The 12,947-nt window shown below is 45.3% G+C and overlaps 1 protein-coding gene across 1 annotated transcript in view; it reads right to left on the bottom strand.

The window, feature by feature from the left end:
• PDIA6 (protein disulfide isomerase family A member 6) overlaps nt 1-8,904 on the bottom strand; it is a 29,158-nt gene extending 20,254 nt beyond the window's left edge. Inside the window, exons 1-4 of the mRNA XM_030884582.2 lie at nt 8,790-8,904; nt 7,356-7,545; nt 3,108-3,165; nt 2,536-2,662 (exon numbers count right to left, since the gene is read on the bottom strand). Coding sequence (XP_030740442.1) covers nt 2,536-2,662; nt 3,108-3,165; nt 7,356-7,545; nt 8,790-8,904 — 490 coding nt within the window. The remainder of the gene's footprint in view (nt 1-2,535; nt 2,663-3,107; nt 3,166-7,355; nt 7,546-8,789) is intronic.
• Between the last annotated feature and the right edge of the window lie 4,043 nt (nt 8,905-12,947).

The following is a 12,947-nucleotide window of genomic DNA, read 5'->3' as shown; positions in this document are numbered from 1 at the left end:
GTCTCGATCCTGGAAGATTCACCACACTTCTACAGCACGGTGTTCGGTCTCGATCCTGGAAGATTAGCCTTCTGAAGAGTCTGCGAGGGGTCCAGTTCCTTTCAAGTTTCCACGCCCCACTGTTTCATCAGCAAGTCATTCGTTTCTGCCTGCCCTGGCCCAGTGTGTTTTAGGGACTCCAGTACTATCTGTGGGCTGTCTGGATGGTTAGGAAATACTTAATGGTTTAGAAACTTGGAGATCGTTTTTAGTCCTGCTACTTTCAAAACTCACACCAACAAGAAGGTTCTCCAATCAGTAAGTAATCAAATCTTACAAGCAAACAAAGCAGAATTCATTTAGTAACAGAAGTGCTGATGAGGGGAGCTGGCTAGCCTAGAAAGACTACCTGGTCAGGAAGTATGAATTAACCCAGCATGCACATGTAGTGAGGTTTTAAACATGACTAGGTAATGACTGAGGTCAATAATGGCTTTGAAGGTGTCAATCCCAAGAGATTCTAGGAGCTACCGTGTGGGGAGAAGAGGGGCCTCCCAGACCTTGCTCAGGCACGACGCTCTTCCTTCTGGCAACCCTGGAGGTTTTGCTAAAAGAAACGTGCCTTTTGCTACCATCAACCTGCAACTCTCAAACCCAAAAGAGCCAGCGGATGAGTGAGACTAAACTTGCAGATGGCATTCTGAACGGCTAGCTGGGCAATCCGGAATTGGTGGCCCGCAGATCTGAAGCAAGGCTGTTGCTGGACTCCTGAGTTTGGAAGTCGGAGAGACGGGGTCTCTGTACCGGCGTGTGAGCTCTGGGCTAGTTCTGGGCATTCAGGTCCAAGACAGGGCGTGCTGTTATGCACAAACCAAGGGGGATTTCTGAAGTTCCCCTTACTGAACTACACTCAGCCAGCTCTATAAAGGGCCACTCGGTAAATGCACCCAGCCTCTGGCTTCCATTCTGACTCAGCCACCCTATAGGACAGAGTTTCAGGGGCTCTAAATCTTCACAGCAGTAGAAACTCTCATCCCCGCCCCCCCCCAAAGTGGCTGGTAGTTTTGAACTGCTGACCTTGTGGTTAGCAACTCAAAGCATACCCCACTAGGCCCCAGGGCTGCTTAGCCCCTAGCGTCAAAATCCACAATCAGACTCACTGCCCTTGATCAAGTGCATTTTGACTCAAAGCAAGCCCATAGGACAGAGAAGAACTGTCCCTGTGGGTCTCGAGACGCACTCTTTATGGGAGTGGGAAGTCTCAGGGGCTGTGGTTTAGGACTGCTGACCAGCTCACCAAGTAGCCCATTGTGCCACCAGGCCCCTCGCTTAAGAGATGCACAGAAGGCGCTGATATTTATCAAGTATGTCGCATGTTTCATTTTTTCCCAACTACACTTCTAATAGCCTGAAACAGGTTTCCACACCCCCATTGTACAGATAAAGAGATTCTGAAAGACCTAACTCTGACGCTGTCACAGAGGGAGACTGTGCTGAAGCCAGTAGTAAGCACAGGCTGGTGTTCACACAATAAAGATTGCGTACTGATTTCTTCCTGAGAGTTCCTCTCAGCTGGATCAACAGAAGACAGGAGCATAGATCACACAGCACCCTTTGCTTCACTGTGTGCGCTTCTCCAATAGACTTATACTTCTTGCACACAAAGACAAAGCTGTTTTTAGACTCTGAGATCAGCCATGTAGGGGTCCCATGTAACAAAATATCTATTTTTTAATGGATTAAATTAGCCGTAATTTAAACTTTAAAGACATTATGCCCAATATTTTAATTAGAAGCATGAATCTAGCCCAAGTTAGTAATTCTGACCTTCCTCAATACAAAGATCTGTTTGTGGTTAGCAATCCTAAGTCAAGGGCCAGAGGGAATTCTCCAGAGTTGGACTGATTCCCTCTGAGGACCCTGCCAAACAGATTTGGGGCTTTCACTATCATCCATAGCTGTCTGCGAGAATCTAAGTCCTGATACGTTCCCACCTCTGGATTTGGATTTTAGTAGTTACGATCCTTGGCGCCCACAGGCTGGCCTGCTTCTTTCACATGGACTTAGCTGACACCTCACTTAGAGGGATGTTGGTTTTATGGCAAGCCTTTAAGACCCCAGACACTATTCTTCCTGATAGCTGGGCACACCTGCTTTTCTTCACTACACTTTGCCATACAACCGAAATCTCCAGTGATCTCGTCATGAGGGCAGGTAGCCAGGGAGTCAGACCACTCGTAGATCTTTATTAAGCGTCACAGAGTTGTGACGAGAAAGACAAGAGACTCACTGTCCACTACTCCTGTCATTGACTGGGTGGCCTGCGGGAGCACAAACAACAAACTGTTACCACGTGTGCCACGTATGGCATTTCACCTTCACACTTCCAAGGGTAGGAAGGACGCCCTCCTACCACTTTGTACTAAGGACATTTACACAGGGCTGGGGAACCTTCAGATAGCAGAGCAGACAAGAAGGAACAGGTTCTCTGCTACTGCTTTTCCAATCTGCTCATGTTACAATTACAACCAACGGACTAGAGAAGACAGTTCTTACCTTGATAATCTTCCGGTCTGTTCTTGTTGGATCCAAAAATCTTGATGGTAGGAAATCCCTGGACACCATACTGTCCTCCTAAGGACTGATGTGTGTTTGCATCAACGGCACCCACTTTGATAATACCCTGTGAAAAGGGCAAGGGAAGTTTGGTTTTCTTGCAATTGCATTACACCGTGTTTCACAGAGCCCGTCATGTGACTTACGTAAACGCCCACACAAGACAATCAAGGGCAGGTGAAGTTAACACAAAATGTCAAGAGGGTGTTAATCTAGAAAACCATCAGGACAATCTTAAAATGAAACGGGGTGAAACGCAAGACAGCCCAGGAGGAGGCACTGTCTGCAAACCCCCAAATAAGGAGGCACGAAGGCATCGTTCAGCCACACGGTGAAAGAGATACATAACAACCGACCATATCAATAACTGCATGTCGATGACTCTTTTACACGAACGCCTGACAATGGAAAAGGGTCCGTTTGAGCCTCAACATGCAAACCAGCTTCTCAATGTCCACCGGGGAACACATGTGCAAACGCGCACGGTGCATGTGAACACGTCGCACACTCACTTTCAATGCAGTTGCTGCTTTCTTCCATTCTGGGGTTAACCTCTGGCAGTGGCCACACCTTCAGGAGAAAATGAACAAGAACACAAAGCAATGATCATTACAGTAGCCTTTGGTTCTCAATTACACAACTACACATTTCAGCCCAGACGTCTTCAGGGAGGTGCTGGCGTGGGGCGTTGCAGGGAGCACTCACAGCAATGGGGTGTCCGTGACTGTTGTGACCTTACAAAAAAGACCACGTGGTGACTCTTAGCGAAGTCATGCTTCCTATCATCCTGATAGGATAAAATTTCAAAGTTTCTACTCAATTATATCTAAACAGTTTAAACAAACCGTACCAATTCCTAACACTACTCCTGAGCAGGTCCTTCTGGGAGTTCACCAGGTCCAGTGTGCCTCCAAGGGTAGTTGATGTGGTAAAACACAGGCAAGGGCCCCCCCGAACTCAGATTTCTAAGAAAGAGGCTCAGGAAGCTGCATGTTCATAAGTTCCACTACTGATTCTTAAACCTATTTAAGTTTACTTTCCCTGACCTAGTCCAACCTTTGCATTTCGTAGGCTGGACACCTGGATTTACAGCCTAGTCTCCTGAGCTGCTTCCAAGACAGGTTGCTTCTAAAGATAAAAAGCACAAATTGATGTAAGCTAGTTCCTCTAAGAAGTCAAAAAGTAGGTGCTACTACAGGCGTTAACAAAAAAGAGAAACACAAGGAAAAATAAGCGCGACCGATTTTAGATACTATGGTTATTAGCTGCCATCAGGCTGGCTCTCAAATCTGGTGACCAGGTGCACAAAACAAAATGCTACCCTGGCCTACGCCAAGGCATGACAGTGCAGATCAGACTGTAACCCACCCAGCTTTCTGCATGGTGATCACCAGGCCTTTCTTCCTAACCCATCTTAGTCTGGAAGCTCCAGTGAAGCCTTAAAGCATCACAAACCATGCAAATTTCCACTAACATCCAGGTGGTGGCTGCACTTGAAATGTATTAACTGGGACTTGAACTCAGGTCTCCCAATAGAAAGTTTAAAATTTTACCATTACAGTACTCCCCAATTCCAAAACGGATCAAGGCAAGTGCCATCATGTTGACTATAAATCTTTACAGCAGCCTACAGCCTTAGCTTCCTCCCAGGGCGTGGCTGGGAGGTGGAAAGGCCATTCTTGTAGTCCACAGGCCAGCCTTTACCCCACAGGGCCACTGAGGCTCCTTGCTCCTTCGTAATGTGGAGTTTGGGAACAGACAGAAGCCTGAAGAGACAAGATCAGGGCTTTCCTGTGACAGAGTAAAGCTCCCCAATGGAATTCTCATAGGACAGCCTTTGCTACCCTTGAAGAATGAGCAGCTGCACCGTCTTCCGTAGGCACAACTTTCTTGGCCTTTTGTTCTTGGCCAACGCAAATTTCAATTTGCTTAAAGTGTCTTTGTAATAAGCTCCTGTGGTGATCCTATGTCCTCCTCCAAGAAATTCTGACCAAGACCAGAACTCCCCAAATCGTTTCCATCGGCTTTTGAATGTAACTGGCCTACCACATCCCCTTTGAAGCCACTTTTGACGGGACTTTTTTTCACCCGAAGGTTCTTACTGAGAACTTGTCCGCAAACCTCTACGGATCAGAGACAAGTTTAAGCACATTTTGTTTGCAGTAATCATGCACGTATGAAGTGGAACCCTAGAAGCAATGTTTTTTGACTTATCCTTGTATATCACACATCAAAACAGTATTTTACAATTTTATACACAGGATTCTGGCAAGATGGCAAACTAGGCAGATACACTACCCAGACCTCTACGACCCATGCCTGACAAACAGCGAGGATCACCTGGAGTCCTGAGCTTCAAAGGGGAAGAGAGAGAAGTGGATTGAATATTGACTAAGGGAGAAGCTGAACCAAAGCGGTGAGGGAGGAGACAGACAGACAGACAGCTGCACTGGCAGCTAGCCTAACACGGCCCAGTCATCTTGAACTTTTGCGAGCAGTGTTCAGCCTGTATGTTTCTAAGGCCCCTTCAGGCTGTAGGTTAACTCAACTGTTCACCTTCGTTATTTTCATTCACTGTATTTGTACACCATTCACATTCAGTGTATGAAAATATCAGTTTACAGTTTATTTACGCATAGGTTATTTGGTGTATACAGTACCTAAAATAAATTCTCTTTTAACTAGCTACGGGCCTAGTAAGCAAAAACTGAGCTGTCATCATGATGGGCCTTATTCGTATTTGATTTTAGCTGTCCAAAAGTTGTCCTAAAGGCAGGCAATGCTACCATCATGCCACAGTTGATTGGGATGTACACCTGTCACACGATAAAAGTTACAGCGATTTTCATGTCACGGTCATCTTTCTCTTTAGACACTGTTGATACCCACCTCTACCTCTACATTACAGCACTGCTGACTAAGTAAAGATGGACTAGCTCTGCGAGACTTCTTCACTATTTGGGGTCACGAGGAGGCAGTCTGCTTCTCTAATGTTTTGCAGCCGTGGAAACCCTCAGGAGAAAGGCGGCCCTTTCTGTCCCCAAACTCCCTTAGGTTTTGTTTATTGGCCTACATGCTTTATTTTTGTAAGCAAGAAAATTTGTTTCCAAAGGGATTCAAGTCTCCATCAGGTTGCCAGAAGAATCCAGAGCAGAAAAAAGGGGTTAAGGTCAGCCATCTCTTTCTCAGAATACCATGAAGTGAAGCTCTGTATGGGCACTGATAATTATTAATTACACGACCCAGATCTTGCCTTCTTATGCTGCCTGTACCGTTTTATTAACATGAATGTGCTGACCCACACAGAAATGATCATTTGGATTTAGCATAACCTATCAGGAGTCTTTTTAAAAAGGGCATCAAGATGAATCGTTTTCACACTGCGACAGCTTCTGGAGTAGAGGCTTTGCACCTCACTTATTTTTCACGTTTAAAAAGATCGTGTTTACTCTTTATTCTGATTAAAAGCAGTATTCTACAGGAAATAATTTAAAGTTCCCAATGTCCACAATTTCTGGAGCCATGGAAGCAGATGAACCCCTGAAAATATTGCCCCAAGATCATCTTTAAATCTTAAAACTAAAAAAATCCCATGCAGTCTGAACACTGAAAAATAGTTCTGCTAAAAAAGAATTTCTGCCTTGGGCACTAAGCTCTTTGAGGATTTAGCTCTATAAGCGATCAAGGTGAGAAGGCCACCTGAGAGCGCCAGTGAAACCTGCCATCCCAGGGACCTGCACAAGGCAGAACCTGCCAGGGAAGAGCATTTCCGATACTTCCCACTGAAACAAGCAAGGGCAAAGTGGCAAGACCACACCTCGCAGGGGTAGAGAACTTGGCAGACCCGAGAAAACAAAGCAATCTTGAGTTCCAGTTCTCCAGGTTTCCCTGAGCACAGTAAAGATACAGTACTGTGCTAAATGTTTATGTAATTAAATATTTATTACAAACAACAGTACGTAGAAGAGTAGAGTTCATCAATGAAAATCATGCAGAATGTACAGGAGATCGACACTGTTGTGAACTCTATCAAGCCACAAGACCCGAGCGGGATTAACACCGCCAACTCCACCTGCTGGGGAGGATGAGCTGAGTGGTCCCACCCTGACGCCTCTGTGGCTGTGGTGAACGTGCAGCAAACGCGCACCAGTTCACCACCTGCACCCAGTCTCCCCTGCCTTTTGTAGCTGCCTGGCCCCAACAGAAACCTACTGCTCCCCGGCCCCCCGCCCGCCTGCCGGATTCCTCTAATCTCTATTAGAAGTTTTAGAATTGTGTACCATCCATTGTATTCTCTCCAGCGATGGATTATTCTTGAGCCAACAGGAGAACTTAAAATGAAACCAGATTTTTCCTAATGACATGGTTCCAGAAACAATCCTCTTCAACCAACACAATAAAGTCAATCCTTGCGGGTTCTTCCACCTCCTCTGCCCCAAGAGTCCTCCTTCAGAAAAGTAAGTTTCCCTTTTATCTCCATGCTGCTACTCTCAGCACAAGTTCATATCTGAAACACTGGGAGTGTTTCTTTCTTCTTTCTGCCAATTAGCTACTGCTATTACTTTTATATTGTCTCTGTCTCCTTGGCTTTTAATGAACTGTAATAGGCACGTTGGAGAATTTCCCATTTCCTGCCCAACTTCATTTTAAAAATCAGGAAAAGCTAGATGAATAAAATCATACTTTAATATAGGTAGTATTTTCTACGTAACATTTGGTGAAGTACTATAGATAATCTACAACTATGTTACAACACTTACCATGGTGCATAGAATTCTACGAGCCACAAACTGTCGCTCTCAATAACTTCTCGGTTGAAATTTGATGGCGTCAGTTCGATTACATCATCACCGGAGGAATAGAGACCACTCACGGCCAGATAGAAGGTACAGCTCACCAGACCTGGAGTAACAACACAAACAAAACACACCATCAAGAGGAGGTTATCGCCTGCCAAGCAACAAAGCCTTCCACACTGGTCAGCCTGGGCCAGCTGTCTCCAAACCTCTCCCAGCTCTGAGTAGCCCCTGGAGTTTCACTCCCAGCAGGACGGACAGCCCTGAGCAAGAAGGGAACACAGTGCCTACTCTCGTTCCCAGAGCTGCAAAGCAAACCAACAGAAATATTGTGCTTTCCATGTGGTAACATCTGTCTTTTACCACTCCAAGGGCTGCTGGGGGTGGCGATGTGAGGTGTCATCAAGCCACTTCCGGCTGACAGTGAGTCTGTGTCCAGCAGTGAACTACCGCCCCGTTGGGACCATCCTCACAATGGTTACCCTGGAGCTCGTTGTTACAGCCTCTGTATTAGTAGGAGGGTCTTCCTCTCTCTTTGACCGTTCTCTACCAAGAGATGTATCTAAAGCATAGGGCCTATTTATTGACATTTTCTGGGTGTGCACAGTGAATGAGGAGGCTGTAGCTAGCGGTGACCATGGAGTCCACCAAAAATTTATTCCTGCTGTTATTCAGATGTAATATTAGTGCATGCCTTTTATTGTAACACTTTTAAGAAGGGAAACTAATTCTCCACTTTCCCCCTAGACCGTGCCTTTAACAGGGGTAGTAACTTTCTTTTTTATTTCGTCTATAACTATCCTTTGGTGATTGCCAGGCACTCTGAATTTTGCTGGGTGAGCTTAGAAAGCATTTTACAGGAAGTTATACAGGGAGCCTTCACAGTTCAGCCACAGTATGGAACAGGTGTATTTTTTCCTTCCACGTTGTTTTATTTTTATATAAACCGTTCTCTTGTTGACCTTAGATGTGTAAGGTAACAACCGGTGTCCTCACAAACAATAAAAGGAGCTCCTGGTGTGAAACTGCCATCAAACCAGTAAGAACACGCTCAGGGATCCATCATCTTCAGGACAGGTGGCCACCTGGGCTGATTCCCCCTCAACCACCTTGCCTCCCTGTGTCCCAAGGCCCAATCGCTCAGTCATTTTCCTGACGGTACCTTTGGTAATAAAACTCAACCTTGTATACGGTGGGGTCAAGGGTTTCTCCTTTATACCAAGTATTGATAAGCATGGGTCGCTTTAAGTTCAGGGCACTTAACATGTGCCCCCTAAGTCTGATGGATTGTTCGTATTTCAGTTGTTCCCTGTGAAGCCGAATCCATCCAAGCAGGCTTTGGTAACCGCCCTTTCCCCTGACTCCTCCTTTCTCCTTCCTGTTCAAGTAACGTACTACCTGAGTTCCCCGGGGGCACAGACTGTGGGCAGAGGGGCTTTGCATTTTCCTGCTTTCTCTTCTCATTTTGTTTAGTCATATTGGAAAAGTACTGCAGCTCGGGACTGTCCCCCATGTGTCCGGCAGACAGACATGCACTGCACCTGGCGCAGCCTTCTCATCTGTTGCTTGGTGTTTCTCTGTTCATGCATCTCGATGGTCTTGTTCATTTGCATTTTCTCAGCCTGCTGTACCTTATTACAGCTTGGCCTGCAGACCAGGCATCTTTTTTGTCTTTTCAAAGCATTTGAGCTTGTTTCTCTTGGTAACCCAGACAGTACCCCCGGGGCATAACAGTGTAACCCGTTATGCTCCTTCTGTGGCATGTTGAGGGCAGCAAAGCACCGGACCTGGTCTCTGGGTGAGAGGAACCGCTCAATTTTTGAGGCTGAGACCCACAAGCTGACTCCAAGTAGCCCACGTGGGGAAAGCCGACCAAGTGTATTCTTGTTGGCTATTCTGGAAGCTTAAGAACAACTGTATTGGAAAGTAAATTCTGAGCTGCCTTACTAATAATATTGTAAGAACACAGTTCTTCAACTTGGTAATGCTATCCAAAGTTCACCTCCTTTTAATTTGTAGGTGTCTTATGGCCTTATCTTTTCTGATTAATATATCTGCTTAATATATCCAGAATAATGCTAGATACTAATATTCTTGGCTTGTTCTTTAACAGAAATGTCCCCAATATGCAAGATGCTAACTTTAGGCTGAAATAGATGTTTGCATTCCATTCTAGAAAACCTGTCTTTTAATATTCAAAGATGAAGTTATCTTTTGACACAGTAAATTATAAGTGGAAACGGCCCACCCTCTAAGGCTGTGTGTGAGTGAGCCGCTGCTTAGATTTCTGTATGCTCACTTCAGAAAGAGAATGGACATTTCAGATGTAACTTGTAAAAATAATTCAAAGATCAGTTTCTTCTGGAAGGAGCATACACCAACGTTGACTGTCTTACTGCCAGACCCTCCACCATGTGGAGCAGTCATGTGTGTCAGCGGGCTGGATTTGTTACAGCAAGACCTCGGAAGACTAGAATCATCCCTATCTTACATAAGACAGAGGCAGGAGGGGATCAGTGGGCTGTGGTCACACACACATCCAGTGAAGTCTGTGGGCGGAGCAAGCAGTCTAGCGCTTGGCTCCGAATCCACCCAGAAGTACCGGGTAAGAAAAGGCTGGAGACCCTTTCTAAAGACCGGGCCACGAGACTCAGTGCACAGAGGTCTGCTAGGAAACACACGAGCCCCTGCGAGCTGCAAGGGCTTTGAGCAGCTTTTTGTCTTGATAGCAACAGTGGGCAGACCTGCTTTCTAACTCGTTTCTAATTTTCCACATTAAAGCCATGCCATATTTTTAAGTGCTCAAAATACAATGGGCATGAATAAGCAATTTATTTTAGACAATTATATTTGAATTATAGATGCTGCCAATATTTTAGGAACTTAAACTGGGGATTTGAAAAGTGCTGGGAAGTCACAAAAGGGTTATCGTACAAGGGCAGAACTGAAAGACAGTTCTACTGCCATGTGGAAGGTGGGATGGAGAAAATAAAATGGAAAGCCAGGAGTGGTTCCCACATAAAGGGTAAGGTGGAATGGGTAACAGCTAACGATTACTTTGGGAGGTAACACAGAAAAGACTAAACATTGTCCACTGAATGTAGTGACAGAGTTGGTTGGGCATTATTAGCTTTTTGGTGTTTTTAAAGCCAGTCATTGGGTTGCCAACTTATAGTGTAGACACACACACACACACACACACACACACACACACACACACAGAGTTTCTGAAGCTGGAAATCTTTAGGGGAGCAGAGATCCTCATCTTTCTCTCACGGAGCAACTGATGGGTTTGACCCACCAGCGTGGTGGTTCGCAGTCCATCACGTACCCAACAGTGCCAGCATGGTTCCAATTGGTACACAGTGTAGCGAGGAGCCCATTTGCCATAGACTCGAGAGTGGGAGGGAACACGTTGGAGAGAGTACAGAGAATTCTTTAAACACCTTTCATTATAGACAGCGGCAAATGTAAGGCAGAGGAAGGTTCTTAAAAAGACGGGAGTGACCACAGCCTAAATGGAAGAGATTTACAACTCTATCCAGGGAGCAGCACAAGATGAAGCCCAGGGAATAATGGACCATGCCCTGAGTCAGCAGGAATGGAGGGAGTGCAGTCCTCCAGGATGGCCTCCTATTCCAATTCCAGTGCCGGGAAACAAATGATGGAGGTAAAAGCGACTAGGAGGTTGTACCTCTATATGCTGTCCAATATGGCAGCCCCTAGCCACACACAGAGATACTGTGGTGGTGCCATAGGTTATGCGCTGGACTGCTAACCACAAGGTCAGAGGTTCAAAACTACCCGCAGGCTCCTCAGAGCTTTCTACTCTTGTAAAGAGGTATAGCCTTGGATCCTACAGGTGCAGTTCTACTGTCTTACAGGATTCATTATGAGTCATAATTTGACTCAATGGCGGTGACTGAGCCACACACAGCCACCCAAACAGATGTGCTGAAGTATAAAAGGCACACCTAATCTCCAATATCTTGAGTGGTTGGGGGATTTAAAATATCTCAATAGTATTTTCATTTATCTTTAATAAGAGATATGTCAAGACTAGAAGCAGAGACAGCTCTAACTAGGAATAAGTTTGAAAGTAAGATCGAGGTTGACAGAAGTTGGTTCTTAAGACTGGCCTGGCTAAATAAACCTCTAAGGATCTTACTACTTGTGTTAGTCTGGGTAGACTAGAGAAACAAATTCACAGACACTCATATGTGTATAAGAGAGAGTTGTGGGGTTTGGGGGAGAGTTTTATATAAAGGTAATATTGCATGAAGAAAGCATCCCAACCCAGTCCAGTCCAAGCCCCTAAGTCCAACAGTAGCCCCTATGTCTGATACCAAGCTATAAAGTGCTCTTCAGACTCAGGAAACATATGCAATGTGGTGAATGCAGGAGGATCACAGGCCGCTGGGTGTGAAGTCTTGTACATCCAGTGGCACTGTCAGCATCTCATGCTGGCAGGGGTCTCCACGTAGCTTCTCCAGGTCCACGGTTCTGGCTGCATCACAGTAGGTTCATGTGGCTTCTCCAGCTCAGGACACTAGCGTAGTTCCATGTGTCTTGTCAGCTGCAATGTCTCCCAGGGAGTGAACCACAGGAAAGAATGTCGGCTGTCTCCAAGGTGGTAATTCCAGAGTTTTCCCAGAATCCTCAGGGGAAGGACATGCCCACAGAGACTTCATTGGCTGTGTTCTGATTGACAGGTTAGACTCCACCCCTACATTCTTAAGCCTCAAATTGACAAACGATTATATAACTCCCACACTACTTTTAAATGTTTATCTTTTAGGAGGGTAAAATGGATATATGTATTGATATTAATTCAATACATTAACTCAATACCTTCAATTTGGAAAAAAGCCAAAGAAGAGTCAATAGTCCTGCATGAATGGTCAGTACCTTGATGAGCACCCTCACTGACGGCAGTTCTAGCCACCGAGTCAGAAGCTCCTTGACAGCAGGGAGTTCTTGTTTCAGTCCAGTGTTGCAAGAAGATTTTGATGTTCCCTTGAATATGCTCAACCATCTTCCAGAAAGTGGGTTTTTCTTGGCATTACAAAATAGTAACAGCACAGGCCTACCTCGAATTGTTATCAACTTAAATTTAATTGCACACGTCTGAGGTATGCCTGTAATAGCTAATATGTATATGATACACAAGGAACCCTGGTGGCCCTGTGGGTTAAGTGCTGAACTGCTAACCACAAGGTCAGGGGTTCAAACCCAAAGAGGAAGCAATCTGTTCCTGTGAGGATTTACAGTGTCAGAAACCTTGTAGGGTTGCTATGAATCAAAAGACTCAATCAAAGTGGGTTTGGAATTTTGAGTATATGACACTTGCCATGTACCCGGCAGGCATTGTTCTAAACTCTACAGTATGAACTCCTTTAACAGAATGAGTAACTTACTCACATAATTAAAAAGATACCTACAAGCAAATTTTCTAACTAAAGGACTGTGAGGTTGTGAGTTCTTTCCCTCCTCTTTCCACTAAGGGCCAACAATAAAGAACGTGGCTGTACTTTCCTCTTCCGGTTGTTTCAAGCA

Source organism: Echinops telfairi, unplaced genomic scaffold, assembly GCF_000313985.2.
Source record: "Echinops telfairi isolate 266 unplaced genomic scaffold, ASM31398v2 ScPeMD7_9;HRSCAF=40, whole genome shotgun sequence".
NCBI lineage: Eukaryota > Metazoa > Chordata > Mammalia > Afrosoricida > Tenrecidae > Echinops > Echinops telfairi.
The sequence above is the reverse complement of the archived record's forward strand: the minus strand, read 5'-3'. Positions and strand labels throughout refer to the sequence as shown.